The sequence below is a fragment of the Mobula birostris genome, chromosome 10 (assembly GCF_030028105.1).
Source record: "Mobula birostris isolate sMobBir1 chromosome 10, sMobBir1.hap1, whole genome shotgun sequence".
NCBI classification, from domain to species: domain Eukaryota; kingdom Metazoa; phylum Chordata; class Chondrichthyes; order Myliobatiformes; family Myliobatidae; genus Mobula; species Mobula birostris.
Window position 1 is genome coordinate 121,855,999 of NC_092379.1, and position 19,909 is coordinate 121,875,907.

The 19,909-nt window shown below is 40.5% G+C and overlaps 1 protein-coding gene across 4 annotated transcripts in view; it reads left to right on the forward strand.

The window, feature by feature from the left end:
• LOC140204296 (retinal guanylyl cyclase 2-like) overlaps positions 1-19,909 on the forward strand; it is a 57,893-nt gene that overhangs the window by 6,463 nt on the left and 31,521 nt on the right. For all 4 annotated transcript variants that reach the window (XM_072270894.1, XM_072270893.1, XM_072270895.1 and 1 more), the window contains exons 2-4: positions 9,025-9,887; positions 13,318-13,619; positions 17,075-17,429. In XM_072270894.1, the coding sequence (XP_072126995.1) occupies positions 9,098-9,887; positions 13,318-13,619; positions 17,075-17,429 (1,447 nt within the window). In that variant the 5' untranslated portion in view covers positions 9,025-9,097. The remainder of the gene's footprint in view (positions 1-9,024; positions 9,888-13,317; positions 13,620-17,074; positions 17,430-19,909) is intronic.

Consider the following 19,909-nt stretch of genomic DNA (forward strand, 5'->3'; position numbering starts at 1 on the left):
TATAGTTTCCTTTCTTCCCTCTCTCTCCTTGAAGAATGGAGTGACATTTGCAATTTCCCAGTTTTCCAGAACCATTCCAGAATCTAGTGATTCTTGAAATATCATTACTAATGCCTCCACAATCTCTTCAGCTACCCCTTTCAGAAACCTGGGGTGTAGAGCATCTGGTCCAGGTGACTTATCTACCTTCAGACCTTTCAATTCCTAAGAATCTTCTTTCTAGTAATGGTAGCTTCACACACTTCATGACCCCCGACACCTGGAACTTCCATTATATCGCTCGTGTCTTCCAAAGTGAAGTCTGATGCAGAATACATTAAGTTCGTCCACCATTTCTCTTTCCCCATTACTACCTCTCCAGCATCATTTTCCAGCAGTCTGATATGCACTCTCGCTTCTCTTTTACACTTTATGCATCTGAAGGAACTTTTGCTATCCTCTTTACTATTACTTGATTTAGATTAGGGAGAATGAGTCAAGTGGAGTGTTTTTCTAATGGGACAATCCATCAGCATTTCTAAGGGTAGTCGTCCTCTTGGATTCAATCTCGTAATTGTGTCCTCCAAGAAAGAGGGCCCGTCTCTGAATTCCTGCCACTGCTGTTAGTGGAACTCCCTTCAATGGATTGAAAACGGACACCAGTGGTTGATCACCAGTAATGAGGGTAAACTCTGTCCCATACTGACTGAAACATTTTACACCCGAAACCTAACCAGACTCAAGGCCTCTCTGTCAATTTGTGCCTAATTTTTCTCTGGAGCGGTAAGGGAATGTGATGCACAGGCTATGAGCCATTCATTTCTATCACACGTACCGTGGAACATGACTGCACCTATGCCTTAAGGTGAAACATCACAGACAAGCTTCGCTGGATGCTGTGGATCATAATATATGAGTAGAGTGCTTGGTGTCACCATTTCCCTTGTGTTTTGGAAAGCCACCTCACACTGCTTTGTCCATTGGCATTTCTTCCCGATCTGTTGTAATAAGTTCAAAGGGTGGAGCACAGTAACCAGGTTTGCCAGGCTACTGAACTAAACTGTTCCCAAAATCAATAGACTCACTTTCAAGGACTCTTCTTCCATGTTCTCGATATTTATTTCTTACTTATTTATTATTATTAATATTATTAAGTATTATTATTATTAAAGGCGGGAGGAAAAGATGGCAGCGCACCGCGTGTGCGCAGCTCTCCGGTGAAAAATCATATCGTATCTGTTAAATAGGGACCGTGGACAATTTCTGATTTGATGGAGACGGACGTGAAAGCACAGAGGAACATTTGGAGAAATTTCTGAAACGCACGTCCACTGCTGTCGTTACTGTGTGGTCGGGAATCTTTCAGAGGGTAAGCCTCAAAATCCCCGGCCTTGCCTGCTTTTGGCAACCGAGAAAGAGGTCGAATCGCTCGGACAGAGATGGCGCTCAGTACTCGGAGTCGGAGAGCTGATCAGAGCTCGAAGTTTTCGGATGACTCAGAGTCGGATTGTGGTCAGCATGGCAGGGAGAGTCTTTCTTCCCTCTCCCGTCTGCGTGAGATGTGGGACATTTGAGAAACTTTGAACTTTACTGTGCTCACGGACTTTCTTCATTAAGTTATGGTATTGAGCACTGTTGTAACTATATGTATAATTATGTGGTTTTGTCAGTTTTTTCAGTCTTGGTTTGTCCTGTGTTTTTGTGATATCACACCGGCGGAAATAATGTATCATTTCCTAATGCATGCATTACTAAATGACAATAAAAGGGGACTGCGTGTCTTCATAATCTAAAGTTTTTCTAGTTTGCATTTGCAGTTTGTTGTCTTTTACACATTGGTTGTTTGTCCAGCAGTCTTTCATTAATTCTACTATGGTTCTTGGATTTACTGAGTATGCCTGCAAGAAAATGAATCCCAGGGTTGTATATGATGACATATATGTACATTAATAACAAATTTACTTTTACCTTTCAACCTGTTAAAATAATTGGTAAATCATAAAAAGGATGACAACTGTGACACGTCATTTGGCCTTGGGGCATCCACACTGCTGAGATTTTCTCTGCACACTTCTGTAAATATTTGTGCATCAATGGTGCGACCACACTAAGTGATGTTTGGTTTAAAGAATTCACATTTGTTGCATCGTGCTCTGAACCCATAAATTTCTAACCTTTATAACACTGCCTTGAGATTCTGGAGATGTTCCTTGTCATCCTCATTGGTAACAGTGATGTCATCCAGGTAAACACTGAGTGCCTGGACAGCCTTGCAGGACCTGTTCCATAGTTTTCTGCCAGAGTGCAGGTGCAGATTCTACTAAAAACAAGCCTATTATTGCGATAAATCACTTTGTCAGTGTTTATGGTGAGAAACATGCTGGAGTCTTCTTCCTTCTCTGTCTGTAGGTAGGTGTTAGCTAAGCCCACTTTGCTGCATGTTTCCCTCCAAAAAGGTTTGCAAAGGTATCTTCTATCCTGGGCAGAGGGTGTTGATCTAATTTCAGTTCTGGGTTGATGGTAACCTTAACATCACCACAGATCCTGACAGATCCATTCTTCTTGGCTATTGGGACCACTGTCGTTGCCCATGGGCTCCACTCAACCTTGGTAAGAATTCCCTCAGCCTCCATGCGATCCAGCTCATTGACCACGTTATCATGGATGGTATAAGGAACTGAACAGGCTTTGTAAAACTTGGATGTGGCATTTTCATTTAACACTGTTTTACCTTTGATATTTTTGGGTCTTCCAGTGCCATCCTTGAACACTGCTGTGACATTATCCAGTGCCTTTCATAATTCACTTTCAATGGACTCTCTTTCAGGGGATATGACATGCAAAAAATGTGGCTGCATCTCCAATCAAGTTGTAGTTGGCTCAGCCAATCATGGGCCACAATGCGGGCCCTCCTGTTTCAACCACATACAAGTCCAATGTGGCTTGTTGGTTGTTGTATTTCACCGTTATGAATGTCATTCCCACTGGAGCTTTCTTGTCTCCGGTATGAGTTCTTAGTTGGATATCAGCAGGCTTCAGTTCAGAATCTTTGAAATGCCATTCAAACTCATTTTGTGAAATAACTGAAACAGCTGAGCCAGTGTGCAATTTCATTTTAATTTCTTTACCATTCACTTCTGGTATAAGTCACATTGCTCGTCTCTCGTTAGTTTTCTCATGGTATATCTCAAGATTACTCAGTTCTGTGTCACTCTCATCATTATCAGATTTTTCATCGACAGCATGCAGATTCGTGCTCTTTTTGAAACTGCAACTTGACTTCTTATCTTTTTCTCTTCCCTGTGCAGTCCTTTTATTTTGTCTGTCTAGCGTTCTGTTTGTACGTGTCCTACTTTGTTGCATTTTCTGCAGATTTCACCTTTAAAATTGCATTGGTCTGCTGTATGTGAGCCTCTGCCACAGTGGTAACACAATTTGTTCAGCCAGGCGGTTTTCTGTTTAGATGTTGCAATTTTGTCCACGCTCACTTACATTACTGGCAGCAACCTATTTGTGTTTCTGGCTAATGCTTCCATTGATTCAGTAATTTCAACTGCTTTTTTAAAATCTGCTTCATTTAGAAGCCATTTTTGAATGACTTGCTGTAAGATTCCACGGACCAAATGATCTCTCAGTGCATCCTTAAACCCATTACTGAACTGAAAAGGCTCGGGCAATTTCTTCATTTCAGCCATGTAAGCTTATGAAACCTAAAGTATTCTGCAATCAACAATGGTTTTGATTCTATATATTTCTGCATTACTTTCATGATATTTGCAAAGCTCATTCCAGGTAGTTTAGTTGGAGAAGTCAAATATCTAAGCAAGCTTTATGCTTTTCCATCTATTACTTGCAGAAAAACAGACACTTGCTTTTCATTGGCTACTTCATTTGCTTCAAAATATTGCTCAACCAGTTATCTGTTCTGCAATCAAACGTATTTATTTTTCCAATGTAGCCAGCTATTTCTGCTTATATTCTTATTATCATTATCATCCTGGACTTATTGCTTATGAGGCTGTGAATTTCATTCATTTTCTGCCCTTTTTTAAATTCATCTTTCTCCCCGGCAAAAAAACACGTGCTGTGCTTTTTTTAAAAAACTCAAATGTCTCTCTCTCTCTCTCTCTCTCTCTCTCTCTCTCTTCCTCTCTCTCCCCCTCTCCCACTCTCCCTCTCTCCCTCTCCCCTCTCTCCCTCCCTCCCTCTATGCCTCCCTCCCTTCCTCTCTCCCTCTCTCCCTCCCTCCCTCTATGCCTCCCTCCCTCTCTCCCTCCCTCCCTTCCTCTCTCCCTCTCTCCCTCCCTCCCTCTATGCCTCCCTCCCTCTCTCCCTCCCTCCCTCCCTCCCTCTATGCCTCCCTCCCTCCCTCTCTCCCTCCCTCCCTCCCTCCCTCCCTCCCTCTCTCCCTCGCTCCCTCTCTCTGTCTGTCCCTTCCAAAGAACAAAATGTGCTGCACTTCAACATGTAGGTAGTTGTCTCAGATTCATTTCAAACCTACTTCATCACCACTATTATGTTTTATAATTTAGAAACTAATCAAAAGAAAAAACATGGAAGCCCAGAATACTTGTATAATTAGTCTTTTCTTTAGTGAGGCTCACACATATGATGTGGTGGCATAATGACGTATGCCATTCACGTACTTGTACATATAACCCATAATGAATTATGTAAACAAACAGAGAATGTTTACTCAAACAATATATTTACAATATTACTGAAATATTAAATACACTACATTATCAACATACATCTCTGGCCTTATCATGAGTAACAATTTTAACTTTATGGTCATATCAGGCCACAATTCCCTCTGCCTAGAACTTTGGCAACTTTTTCCCACTTGCACTGTATTTGGTTGAGGCAACTTATATTTCTTCAGCTCACCATGTCCATTGCCTGCCATTAGCACAACTCTGTTTAGTGAATTCCTCTCTCGAATTTCCTTTGTACTGAATTACGCCCTGCTACTCGCTCATGTAATAATATTCCATCTTTGTTGTTAAGTGTTGTTGATTGCAAAGTGCAAGGAGCATCGGTAGAGAATTCTATGTACAGAATATCCTTCGTTAAAATCAACGAACAGAGGTATCCAGTCCAACAAGGTAACAAGCCGTGCCACACAACACTTTTAGCTGCCAAGGGTACATTTGCATACACTAGTGGCACAATGGTGCAACAGTCGGTGTCTCATGGCTCCAACAACTTGGGATATTTTCTGAACTCCAGTGCGTTCTGTGTAGAGCTTGAACTTCTTCCTCCCTGTGATCCCATCCTGTTGCTCTGGTATCTACCCCTATATCTCAAGATACAATGACAAGTTTCATTAGCTTTATTAAATTACTCCTGGTATAGGTAAGGTGGTAGTAGTATCTATTTAATGGGCATGTAGAAGGAGAGTGATTGCTGGAGGAGAAATAAGGACTGATAGGATTGTTCTGCATGGACCTGGCAAGGATCCAATGCTGAATGGCATTTGGTTTTACATTTTTGGTGTCCTTAGCAATTATTCTGCAAGTTGAAAATCTGGATGGCTGTTTTATAAAACAACAGCTGTGGCATTTGACACGGTTAATAGTTATTTGGACACTCATGATGGAAATAGATTTAGGAAACTTATTTGATAGACCCATCTAGTGGACACAAGCTGCAACTGTGATCTGAGAAACACACATCAAAGTTGCTGGTGAACGCAGCAGGCCAGGCAGCATCTCTAGGAAGAGGTACAGTCGAGGTTTCGGGCCGAGACCCTTCGTCAAGGCTTTCCATCATCTGAAGAATTCCTCGTGTTTACTGTGATCTAAGAGTTGATGCAGCGCCTTTAATTACCTGGAGTAAATTCACTGATCCATCATGTTTATTAATTATATTTATCCTGTTGTCTTGCTCAGAGACTTAGCATTGCTATGCAACTGAACTTAATCTTAAGGTCATTGACTTACACAGCTTTGGTACACATTCATGTAAAGTATTTGCTAATTTATATTCAGAACAGAAACTGCCATCTGTGATAACTAATGAGGTTTCCTTTTCTCTTTGCGATTGCATTTTATGGATATATGTTTTAGATAGGTATAAGAAAGATAACACAAATGAGGAATCTATTTTAGTATTGTTGAATGGCTCAAGGTGTTAGGAAATCTAATGTAATAGAATTTAATCAGATCATCATCTGAGGTGTTAGACCTTGTTAAACTGAGAATGAGGAGAAACAGCAGACTCACTTCATCGCCTTAGAATAGGTAAGTTTGATTTTATATTCAATATTTTAAAAGCCACTGAAAACAATATTAATAAATAACAAAAAGAAATATTCAATATTTTAAAAGCCACTGAAAACAATATTAATAAATAACAAAAAGAAATATGTTGTAGATTATTGAATTGGTTGATTAATCCAGCTTTGTTATTGTTACAAGAGGCTGTGCAGTTAATTGTGGATATGGGTTTTAGTTTAGTTGGAATTACAATTAGAATATAAATAAACAGAATGACAATGTTTCAATTTGATATTTAATTTCAGCCTGCCACTTTTAAGTTTCGGCGTTTTCATTTTGCTGCAGATCGTTTCCTCTGTGTATTCAGTTATACAGTGTGCAAGGCATCTTCAGTGTACAGTGTTTTCGCAATGTCAGTTGGACAGCATAATTGGTGTATCCAGCTGCAAAATATGTGGATAATCTGGCACATGGATTTTGCACAGATCTTTACATAGATTTAGTTTTGCCATTTCCTTGTATTGGAGACTATCTTTATAACTTCATCGATTTTAACCAAATTTAAGTTTACTAATCCAATTGAATGAATAGAAATGATCAAAGGTTGCAAGAGAATCATTTGTGGTACCAATGCAATACTTTGCACTGAGCTTGAGTAATAAATTTTGGAGTGTAATCATGTGCAGGAGAAAAGTCAAAAAATGTAGGAAACAGACAGAGATAAATTGAAGAAACGGTCATTGGGTGACGCTTGAATTAGAATTTTAAGAGCCTAAATGGTTAGAAGGGGAACATAAAGAGAAGGAAGTATGGATCATATTAGTTTTGAGATGTTAAAAAATGAATTGAAAAGGTGTTTCAATGAAAGCTGGGTTCCTATTTCTACTTCCATTAAAAAGCTTAGGCATATTTATTTAGCTAGGGTGCCTAAGACTTTTGCACAGTACTGCATTTGTCAACGTGGAGTGGACAGTGGGATTGTAAATCCAGTGGGAGCAAAGGATGTTGGGAAAGGTGAGGGTGGAGCGCCACAGGAGGGATGTGGGACAGATGGCAGAGAAGAAGTGCCAGGTGTGGGGGCTGGTGTGGTTGTAGACACACCCAGCCCTAAGATACCAGGAAAGGCCACTTAATTCCAAATAATTGGTTTATCGATCATTACAGGATGTCTCTCTGATGCTTCCCGCTCTAAATAATGATTCCCTTCTCCCTGCCCCCTTCCCACTTTCAGTCCACAATAGAGACCTATTTCAGAATCACGTTTATCATGTTTCAGAAAGGCAGTGTCCATTATTAAGGACCTCCAGTGCCCAGGGCATGCCCTTTTCTCACTGTTACCATCAGGTAGGAGATACAGAAGCCTGAAGGCACACACTCAGCGATTCAGGACCAGCTTCTTCTCCTCTGCCATCTGATTCCTAAATGGACATTGAAGCTTTGGACACTACCTCACTTTTTTAAATATACAGTAGTTCTGTTTTTGTACATTTTTAAAAAATCTATCCAATATACGTAATTGATATACTTGTTTATTTATTATGTTGTATTTTATTTTTTTCTCTCTCTCTGCTAGATTATGTATTGCACTGAACTGCTGCTGCTAAGTTAACAAATTTCATGTCGCGTGCCGGTGATAAAAAACCTGATTCTGATTCCGATCCTGATTCACGTAGGTCATGAAATTTGTCTTCTTTTGCAGCGGCAGTACAGTGCAATACATTAAATTGCTATAGTCTTAGGCTCCCTAGCTATATGTATGTGCCTAAGACTTTTTGCACAGTGCTGTATAAGCCAAAAACGGCAATCACAGTACTTAAACAAAGACGTTTTCTTCATTATAAATGAGCAAAGTTGCCACAATGTACTCCCTCCAGTGTGCCTCTTCATCAGTGATTTAGCTGCCTGGATCAAGTCACTGATTTGAGCAGAGCGAAGAGGTAAGATTTAGTGAAGACATGTCGGGAAGTGTATTTAAACAGAGAAGAGCAATGACATTGTAATGTCAAAATGTATATTCAAGGATAAATGAAAATGAATGAATGTTCATGGGAAGAATAAGCTACCTCAAGTTGGTAGCCTCCAATCTGATGGCATGAACACTGTTGTGTATTTAACATTTCAGTAATATCTGAATAATCTTGTATGTATATTATTTGATTAAGCATTCTTATGCATTTAAGTAATTCATCGCAGGTTATATGTAAAAATATGTGAATTGCATATGTCATCACACTACCATGTGATTATGCACGCACCTCGCTTAAAGTAAACATGAACCTAGACCCACATTCCCATGTCTTCCTTTGAATTAGTTTAATGTTTTGTAGTTACACCATCGATTTCTCTAACTTTTGGTAACTTCTCTTCCTTCCTCTTCTCCCTTTTAACTTTCTCCATTCTGGCTGCACTCTAACTTCTTTTCTTGTCCTAACCTGTCCATCATCTTCTCTGGTGCCTCTCCTCCTTCCCTTTCTCCCATGGTCCACTGACCTCTCCTATCAGATTTCTTATTCTTCAACCTCTTTCCTTTCTCACCTATCAGCACCCAGCTTTATTTTAGTGCCCCCTCCACCTACCCCCTCACCTGGCTTCACCTATCAACTGCCAGCTCCCCTTCCCCACCTTCTTATTCTGGCTTCCTCCCCCTTTCTCTCCAGTCCTGATGAAGGGTCATGGCCCAAAATGTCGACTGTGTATTCTTCTCCATAGATGCTGTCTGACCTGCTGAGTTCCTCCAGCATTTTGTGCGTGTTGCTCTAGATTTCCAGCATTTGCAGAATCTCTTGTGTTTAGAATAAAACCTGTGTCTATTTTTCTTTTGCAGGACACTGCAAGTATTTCTAAAAGAATTTGGACTAAGTGCAAGTATTTCTGAAAGAGTTTGGACTAAGCTTTGAATGCATCTTCCTATTGGTAGTCTGGACTGCTGTAAGATAACCATGTTTCAGTGTTCCTCCTACCTCTATAGTGTCACGTTGAAGTTATCAAGCCACCCCTTTTGGATTAACAAGGAAAAGCTCCAAAAGTTTGCATCCTATACTTTGCCCCCATTTCAATTTTATTGGACCGTTCTGTTTGCACTAACCTTTCCTTGTTCTGTGCACTGTTTGACATACAAGGTGGGGGTCATTGGGCCCTGGGCATGTGACCCTATTTTTGCCAAAGCTCTTCCAGATGTTGCTGCTCAATTGGCTGTTGATCAAATCAACAAAGATTCTTCCTTAAGTCTCGGCAACCACTTAGATTATGTGATATTAAATGAAGACTGTCAAACCTCCAAAGCATTAGTTACTTTTGTTGACTATTCATATATGGCATCTGGATTCATTGGCCCAGTGAATCCAGGCTACTGTGATGCAGCTTCCCTTCTGGGGAAAAACTGGAATAGGATTATATTTTCATGGGCTTGTGTTAATTACGAATTGGATGATGCCATAAATTACCCAACGTTTGTGCGAACTTTGCCATCTCCAGCACACGTTCTCTTCAAGGTGATGAAATACTTCAGGTGGGCACATGTGGCCATCGTCTCATCAGCTGAAGACATCTGGGTGAATACCGCTGTGAACCTGGCTAGTGCTCTCAGGAAACAAGGCTTGCCTGTGCGAATTGTGTTGCCAGTGGCCAAAGAACCGGCAGCGATCAGAAAAGCTCTGGAGAAAATAAAATCTCTTGACAAACTTCGCAGTACGTATGGATTTTTGTCTGCAGTTGAACTAGTCAGTGTAGGTTTACAATGCGTACTCTACTGATTAGGACAGCGCTGATCCCTGACAGCGAAGGATTGTGCAAATTTACAGCACTGCTCAGTTCTTCAATGTACCTTTTCCTGGTTGCTGGATGAGGTGGCACAGGTCAGCGTAATGCCTTACCGTGCCAGCTGTAAGACTGGGGTTCTCTTTCCACAGCTGTCTATAAAGAGTTTGTATGCTCTCTCCGTGATTGCGAGGTTTCCTCCAGGTGCTCCAGATTCCACCCACATCCTAAAGACACACAGGTTAGGGTTAGTGGCTAGTGGGTATGGTATGTTGGCTCTGGAAGTATGGTGCCCAGCACAACCCACGCTAATTTGATTTGATGCAAATGGCGCACCTCACTCTATGTTCCGATGTACATGCGATAAATAAAGTTAAGCTCTCTCCTTGAAGAATGAAACAATTCGTATCACTTCCATTTTATTGTTCTTCCAAGCTCACATTGTGACGTTCAAAGTCTTCTCAGGGGGAAATGATAGATGGACAATCAATGCAGATCAGCCTGTGTGTGACACACACCATCAATTTAATTAATTCATTAACTTAGTGATACAGTGTGGGGCAGGCCCTTCTGGCCCTTTGAGTAGTGCTGACCGCCAACCCCGATTTAACCCGAGCCTAATCACGGGACAAATTGCAATGAACAATTAACCCGCTAACAGGTACATGTTTGGTCTGTGGAGGGACACCGGAGCACCCGGAGGAAACGAGGGAGCCCATGCATTCCATGGGGAGAACGTACAAGCTCCTTACAGAGAATGCCGGGATTGGACTCAGAACTCTGGCGCCCCAAGCTGTAATAGCATCGCGTTAACCGCTACGCTACCGTGACACCCGTATCCCATACGTAGAATGCACCAGAGTATAGAGAAAGAACTGTATGACTGAATAAGGTGGAAACCACCTCTTTCACCAGAAAAGGTTAAATCAAGAAATGTAACACAGAATCATGGAACTCAGCTCAAAGTATATATGCTGACAAAAGAAGCGTTAGCCAGTATTATCCCACTCCTTAACTCCGTACTACAGCCCCCTGGTTAAGTATTTATCTATTATGTACTTATTGATTTATTGAGGCACAGTATGAAACAGGCCATTCTGTCCCATCAAGACACACCACCCAGCAACCCCCGATATGCCTAGCCTAATCACAGGACAATTCACAATGACCAATTAACCTACTGACCAAGACTGTGGGAGGAAACCAGGGCACCAGGAGGAAACCCATGCGGTCACGTGTAGAAAGTACAAACTCCTTACAGACAGCAGTGAGAAATGAACCAGTGTCGCTGATACTACGAAGTGTTGTTCAAACCACTACGTTACCCTGCCACCCCAATGTGAATAGTTACTTTCTATCTTTTCTTTTAAACTAAATCTCACTATTCAAAGTTCAAAGTCAATTTTTATCAAAGTACATAATGTCACCAGAAGCTACCCTGAGAGTCATTTTCTTGCAGGCATTCACAGTAGAACAAAGAATAATGAAAAAATTATATACAAAGACTGACAAGCAATCAATGTGCAAAAGAAGACAAACTGTACCAACACAAAAATAAATAAATAATGATAACATAAGTTGTAGAATCATTGAGAGTGAGTACAAAGGTTATCAGTTCAGGGTCAAGGTGAGTGAAGTTACCCATGCTGGTTCAAAGGCCTGATGGTTGAAGGGTAATGACAGTTCCTGAACCTGGTGGTGTGGGACCTTCGTCCCAATGGCAGCAGCAAAAAGAGACCACAGCCAGGATGGAAATCTCCTCTCAGCCTTCAAAAGAAAAAGTGTCCAGTCTGACTAAACTTTCCCCAGACCTAAAATTCTCCAGTTGTGGCATCATCTTCATACAACTTCATAAAACTTCTTTATACTTCCTCTTGGGAATCACATCCTTCCCATATTGTGGTGAACGGAACAGTACACATAACTTCAGCTGATGCTGTTTATTTATTTTTAACTAACAGAAACTCCCTAATCTCATACTTGATACCTCAATCAATGAAAGAAAGTTCCCTCTTTGTGTTTTTGTTCCAGATCTTGTTAATATCATACACAGTGAAATGAAAGTAGAATTGAAAAAGGAAGTGAGAGATTTTAAAAAGACAGAAAAATAAAATAAAATCAGCCACTTAAAAAATTCAGTAATGATTAATCCCAAAGGTCTGAAACGTCATGCCTGCAGAGCTAATTTTTAGTGCTAGCTGGTTGTTTGGTAGTAACAACGATTGTGGCACTGGCCTATTGCAAGGCATCAACAGTTCCCTTGTAATTAAATGAACAAGTCTCATCATTTTCTACCTGAACTGGCCATCACCCAGTAAAGTAGTGATAAAGCTAAAACTTATTCTCTTTTCTTCCACTTTTTCTCTTTTTGCTTCCTATAAACCCTCCTAGAAGCTCTGATTCTTTGTGCATTTTCACTGAATTATACTTAAAAAATTCTCCCAACTTCTGCTTCAATACATTCTATCGCAGACCCCCAATGTATTTGGTTTGGTAGCAAGATGCAATAATTCATGCTTTGAAACATCCCTTTTTTATATTCATCCCAACAATGTGGGCTTCGCAGGCTGAGCCAACCTTTAATTCCTATTCCTGGTTGCCCATGGGAAGGTGGTGGTGAGCAGCCTTCTTCAATTGCTGCAGTCCTTGAGGTGTGGGTACACACTGAGGAGAGCTTCCCTAATTCTCCTTTCTCAAAAGGAAATTAAGCATTTCTATTGCCACTTTTCAATGCATCACTTTAGCACAACCAGTGAAAAGGTTATGTATTGTAGGAAATTCAGTTACTGGTTTATGGATGCAAGTAGTGTAAGATAATCACATAAACAGTTCTAGAAAATTTGATTGAGACATAAGTATCATCGAGTTATCAAAGAAACCTTCTCTACTTTTCCATAAATCAGTCCTATGGCATCCTTTGCAGCTACCTGAGAAAGCACATTTAATGGAATGCTGGTCACTTAATAGACAACTCTGCATTAATACTTTACCAGAGTACTTGCCTAGCAATTTATGCACTCATGTCTCTGAGTCAGAATTAAACTGGAACTGTTTTATTTGAAGCAAAGAGTGATCTAACTAAGCCACAGGTGACAACATATTCTTGATAGTTTTAGAAGTGTTTCTACCCTGGACATTCAGCCTTTCACAATACGAGGAAAGTTGGATGCAATTGGCTAACTATATCAGTCTTATATTGAGAGTGAACCAAGCATTGCATAGAACTGTATAAGATGATCAAATTTGAGTAATAAATATGTGGTGTTTGAAAGATAAAATACCTTTTGTGACAATAAAATAAATAACAAATCTTTAACCTATGATAATACTTTCATAATACTATTTTTCTGTGTGTTTTCAGTGATCATCATGTGCATGCATTCAGTTCTCATTGGAGGCAGGGTTCAGGAACAGATTTTGGAAGTTGCCCATGACATGCAGATGACCGATGGCAGTTATATCTTTGTACCATACGATACTCTTCTATACAGCCTCCCGTACGAAAGGACTCCCTACCCAGTGCTGGTGAATAACTCCAAGCTGCAGAAGGCTTATGACTCAGTGCTGACCATCACGATGGATTCTACAAGAATGTCATTTCATCAGGCATTTCAGGAACGTGTGAAAAAGCAGGAAATTTCAACTCACTTGAACCCTGAACAGGTACTGTTGAAATTCAAGTTTTATATTTCTTTAAATTTTATAGCCATCTCCCCTGTTTTACTGATGACCATGAAGTGTGATGGGGGTTTAACTAATTCAGGTGCCTTGCCCAAACGTTTTTTCATGGTTTAGTGGAACCACACATTTCAGAAAATTATTTAATCATTCCTACTGATTCAAAACCCTGAAGTCAATCCTGCTTTCTTACTGACAATGAAAATTAAATATTTGGAGGAATTTGCTTTGCTTCCTGAGTTGAAAGTTGAGACATCCTTTAGAACTACATCTGAAATTACTACATTTCTGGACTCAAAAACGACAATGTCTGCTTCATTTAACTGTTAAATCGTATTTCCTTTGTACAGTCGTATCATTCTGTTTGATCATCTGTGACCTGAACGTTAAAACCAAGAATGTGCAGAGAAAAAGTTATCACATTCTACCACAATTAAAAAATGACACAGTAATAGGTTGGTCAACCCAACATTAATGGTGGGTAAACTAATAGAGAAAAATATCTGAGGGAACTTTTCATTTTGAAAGACAGGGATTCATTAATGATACGCAAACAACAGGAATTCTGCAGATGCTGGAAATTCAAGCAACACACATCAAAGTTGCTGGTGAACACAGCAGGCCAAGCAGCATCTGTAGGAAGAGGTGCAGTCGACGTTTCAGGGTCTCGGCCTGAAACGTCGACTGCACCTCTTCCTACAGATGCTGCTTGGCCTGCTGTGTTCACCAGCAACTTTGATGTGTGTTGCTTCATTAATGATACTATGGGTTTATTGCAGGAAAGTTATCTTTGTGGTTTTTGAGAACGAAAGCAGTACATACAACATGGTCAAATTAGTGGAAAATCTAAACTAGGTTTGAAGAGGTGCCATACTGCACACTGACGCATCACACCCACATTGGGTCTAAGTCCGAGTCATTCGCAGGAAGCAAAGAGTATTAATGGGCACTGGTTCAAACAACTGAAAGGTTGTTTGCAGAGGGGTCCTGCAGGGCTCAGTGCTAGGTTGTTTGCTTTTTGAAGTATTTGTCAATGATTGTTCAATGTATTTATGGATGATTCTTTAGCCAGAGGGTGGTGAATCTGTAAAATTCATTGCCATGGATGGCTGTGAAGGCCAATTCATTGGGTGTATTGAAAGCATATTAGTAATAGTTTCAAAGGTTACGGGGACAAGGCAGGAGAATGGGGTTGAGGGGGATTGTAAGCCAACAGTGATGAAATGGGGAGCAGGCTGAGTGATGGGCTGAATGACCAAATTCTACTTCTGCCTTATGATCTTAATTGGAATCAGTCCTGGACCATGAAATTTGCTGATGATAAAAAAATTAAGTTATGTAGCAGATGGTGAGGAAGGGATCCAGAAAAATGGCAAATTAAATCTAGAGCAAAACACACAAAATGCTGGAGGAACTCCTGGAAGAATAAACTCTAAACTAGAGAAGAATGTGGCTATGGAAGCAGCCAAGTCAAAGGAAAAACAAACTTGGAGAATAGATGCACAGATCAGCAAATAAGATGTACTTCAAATTAAGAAGACGTACAGTGTATTTTCTTATATTGGACAAAACATATGTCGTGAGATCAATGAGTACTTATAGATCTACTTAAGTATCTATTTAGCCATTGCTAGTTTGTTTCTACAGTTCTGCTCACCACAGTCCAAGATGTGTTGGCATCAGGATATGGTTTAGAGGAACTATGAAGAAGTTGCTCAGGCTGAAAGTGGTTAACTATGAAGAGTGATTGGCTCAACTGGGTTATTTTCTTCATAACAGAGGATACTAACGGAAGATTTAATAAGGGTGCATCAAATTGGAATGCATGATAAACCAGAAATTTCCCATAGCAGAGAGTTAGGAACTAAAAGTACTAATTTAAAGCAAGTTGCATTCATTCAAGGAGCAGTTTTAGGACCACTTACCTGAAAGTACAGCGGAAATAAAAACTCTGGGCATTCTTCTTCTCCAGCCCTTTATTTTTCCAATCAACCTGGCTTCACCTATCACCTTCTAGCTATCTTCCTTTCCCTCCCCTTACCTTTTCATTCTGGTGTCTTCCCCCGTCCTTTCCAGTCCTGCTGAAGGGTCTCAACCCTAAAGGTCGACTGTTTATTCATTTCCATAGAAGCTGCCTAACCTGCTGAGTTCCTCCAGCATTTTGTGTGTGATTCATACTTAAGAGAGCCTGAGTGCATATTTTATGTGCGGTAGACTGAGAACTGAGAAGAAAGATTAGTTTGAAATTCTGAATAGCTCTTTTTGAACCTGTGGTCTTCTTCTATGTTATAAATTCCATATTTCTATATGATATAACTGCATCCTGGCATGTACATATAATTCATGAATTATTTTCAAAGTTCAGAGTTCAAAGTAAATTTATTTTCAAAGTATGTAAATGTGTCACTAATATACTACCTTGAGATTCATTTTCTTGAATGCTTTCACAGTAGAACGTAGAAATACAATATTGATGAAACCCTCCACATATACAAAGACTGACATACAGCTGTAATGCTCAGTTATATTGGCTCGTATATGTCTAGGGGAAATCCCACCCAGCACCTGCCTGAATGCTTCCCACTGAGTCGGTTGCTGCCCGAATCAATCCCAAACATCGATCATCAGCCAGCACACCCAGTACGTTTTACCAAGTACACTTTATAGATATTACTAATTCTATGACATTAATATAAATTCGATACAGAAAAGGAAGTAATGAAAAAAAGGCGCCAGACTTATCAAAGTCCAAGTTCTTCACACGCAACCGTTGGAGCTCAATCGATTCCTGACGACCACCTGGATCCTGTCGACTCACGGCTCGGGACCACCCGAAGTGATCGACCGGAGCCTCTCCGCACGTCCGCCGTCCTCCTCGTCTCTCCTCCGACTCCCCGTCTCTCCTCCGACTCCCTGCCAAAAACCCCTGTCCGCCGTCCTCCTCGTCTCTCTTCCGACTCCTCGTCTCTCCCCCGACTCCCCGTCTCTCCTCTGACTCCCCGCCAAAAACCCCGTCCCCAGTCATATGATACAGCATGGTATCCGAAAACAAAACGATACATGACCACCCATTGGTTAATAGCACCCTGCTGTCTGTATTAACCCAAGCAACTGTCTAGCTAGAGACTTTCTCAGCATTCCCCAGTATAACATAACAAAGAAGCCATTTAAAATTTAACATAAAAATAAGAAAGACCCCGTACACAGCCAAAGTTCAAAAGAAGACAATCTGTGCAAACAGAATAATAAATAAAAAGAACTCAGAATATGAGTTGTACAATGATGTGTTCAATCCATATTTCTAACCTTTATAAATCCCTGTGGCCACATTCTCAATGGAAATTGGGAATGCAAACTTATCATCATTTAATTGCATCCCACTACTAACAGAGGATTTGAAAATAGGAACGTCTTTCAAGCAGTTTATTCTTGCTCACCAGGTGTCACCTCTGTTTGGAACAATCTACAATGCAATCTACTTTCTTGCCAAAGCTATGCACAACAATAAAAAGCACGGAGCTTGGATCTCCGGCAGCAACATAGCAAAGTTTTCCAAAAACATCAGGTTTGAAGGCTTTAACCAAAGAATCTGGACCAATGAAAACGGAGAAAGCTTTGCTGATTATGTAATCCTGGACACTGATGGTGAAGGAGATGAACTGCATCACACTTACCTTGTAGATATGGAAACGGATATACTACAGTTAACAGGGAAAGTAATTCACTTTCCCAATGGAGTCCTCCCAAAAACAGATGCAGCATGCTGGTTCACCCATGGGAAAATCTGTACAGCAGGTGAGAGGACATATTCATCCGATTCTTTAATTTCAGTTCAGAATTTATCTTCCATCAACAATGACAAATCTAAAATTTCACAGATGTTTTATACATACAATATATTTCAAATTTTAATTCTAAAGCTTCCAGAGTTATCATCTGTTTTAAGGAGCAGACTAGAATTATTATGGTAGGCCTTTATTTTTTTGATGGTGTTACGTACTCCGTAACTGGGTTGCCAAACCAGCAGAAATGGAACGCTCGTTGGAGTCTGGATTACTAGGAACTAATAAAGTTTTATTAAAGAAATAAATAATACAGTACACTAATCGTAAGGATATAAATGTAACAGGTTAGCAATGATAATGCACACATATACACAGAACTAAGGTAATAGGAATCAACCAAGCTCTATCGCAGTCTGGGGGTAAAATGATCAGTCTTAAGTGACGCAGAGTTCAGTTCAGTTTAGTGCAGTTCGCAGTAATCGCTGTTGTTGTACTGTTGGGGAGAGAGAGAGAGAGAGTGGGAGATGCAATTTGGTTTCGGGCAGACCTTTTGGATGTCTTCGCAGTTGGTTTCGGGCAGACCCTTTGATGTCTTCTATCCCGCTGTGGTCATCGACTGTGACCCCTCCGTTCCGGATACGATCGTTCTTCCACGGTGAACCCGGCACCCAGGCCAGGGTGGACACACACCCCAGGTTCCCACCGATCGTACCTTTACGCCCTGTGAGCCTCTGGTCGGTTCCCGCGAACCAGAGCTCCAAACTTCCACCAACTTGTGGGGGCACACTGCTCTTCCCAGAGTCTCGTGGCATGTCCCGTGCCTTAGCAAATCTGCTCCTTTTATCCCCCCGCTGGGGTATCACCTGTCCATCAAACTTCAAACAGTTCAGGTTCAAAGCAACCGGTCTGTCAATATCTGAATTGTGTTTCTTTCTCGTTAATCTCTTCCTTCTCTCTCATCAGCATTTTGAATGTTTCTTCATTGTCTTCCATTACCTCTCTCATTAACATCATTGTCCGGTAACTCTGCTTGGCGTCACACATGATAATGGAATGAAAATAATTTTGTTTTTTGCCTATGGTTTTAAAATTCTTATAGTGTTTGAGGTCTCCAAATCTCACTCTGCACATCCTTGTAACAGTTTCCAAGTGAAGCAGACTAGAAAGATCACATCCCAACTATGTGCCCCTTTATATGAATATAATACCCATCAACATTTAGATTATGGTTTTGGACAAGCACAAGTGAATGTTAAAGCATCAAATACAATTAAGATCTTCCAAAATTCATCTTAAGGTTTGTTGCTTTTAGGTTCTATAAAACCTTGAGATCATAAGAAATAGGAACAAGAGTACACCATTTGGTCCTTCGAACCTGCTCTGTCATTCAGTATCTCGGCCGGACGAACTTTCCTTAATCCACTCTCTGCCTCTCCTTACGATCTTTGATTCCTGATATGCATCTATCTCAGTATTTATTGCTTAAAGATTCAGCTGCCATGGCTTCTTAGGGTATCCTTGCCCCAGAAAGGGTGGCGAGGTAGTCAAGTGATTAGTATAACAGCTTACCGCAGCAGCTGGGAGATCAGCATTCAATTCCTGCCACTGTCTGGAAAGAGTTTGTTCGTTCTTCTTGTGACCACATGGGTTCCTCCGGATGCTCCAGTTTTCCTGCACATTCCAAATATGGATGGGGTGGTAAGTGTTAATTAAGTTGTGGGCATGCTACCAATGACACTTGAAGGCTCAACCCTCGACTGTGTTGGTTGTTGATGCAAACGATGCATTTCACTGTATGTTTCGATGTTTCAATGTACATGTGACAAATAAGGCTAATCTGAAAAACCTCCAAAGACATCCTTGTGACAAGAAGTTCTTTCTTGTCTGAGTATTTATCAATGCCTCCCTATTCTCACATTGTATCTTCTGATCCTAAGCTTTCTCATGAGGTAAACATCCTCCAGCATTTACATCTTTAAATCTTCTAAGTATTTTATTTGTTTCAAAAGGTTGCCTCTCATTCTTCTAAACTCCAGTAGTACAAATCCAACCTGTTCAACCTTTCTCCATTAAGATATTCCCTCCACACCCAGGATTATCATTGTGAACTTTCTCTGAACTGCCTCTAAATGTACCTTCCTTAAGTAAGGCAACAAAAACCAAAACAGTACATTAAATATGGTCTCAATTGTGCTTATAAATTAATAGTAAGACTGTCCTATCTTTATACACCAGCCTCCTTCAAATGAAAACCAGCCTTTCATTAGTCCTCCTGATTACCTTTAACATCACTATGCTAGCTTTGTGTTTCATGTTTACAACTCCCAAATCCATTCGTGCTGCAACCCTCCAGTTAAATAATAATCTGTCGCCTTCCAAGGTCAGCAACTTCACATTTTACATTATTCCATTTGTCAAATTTTCATCCACTCACTTAACCTATGAAAACATCTCTGTAAACTGTTCACATCCTCCATATAGCTTGCCTCC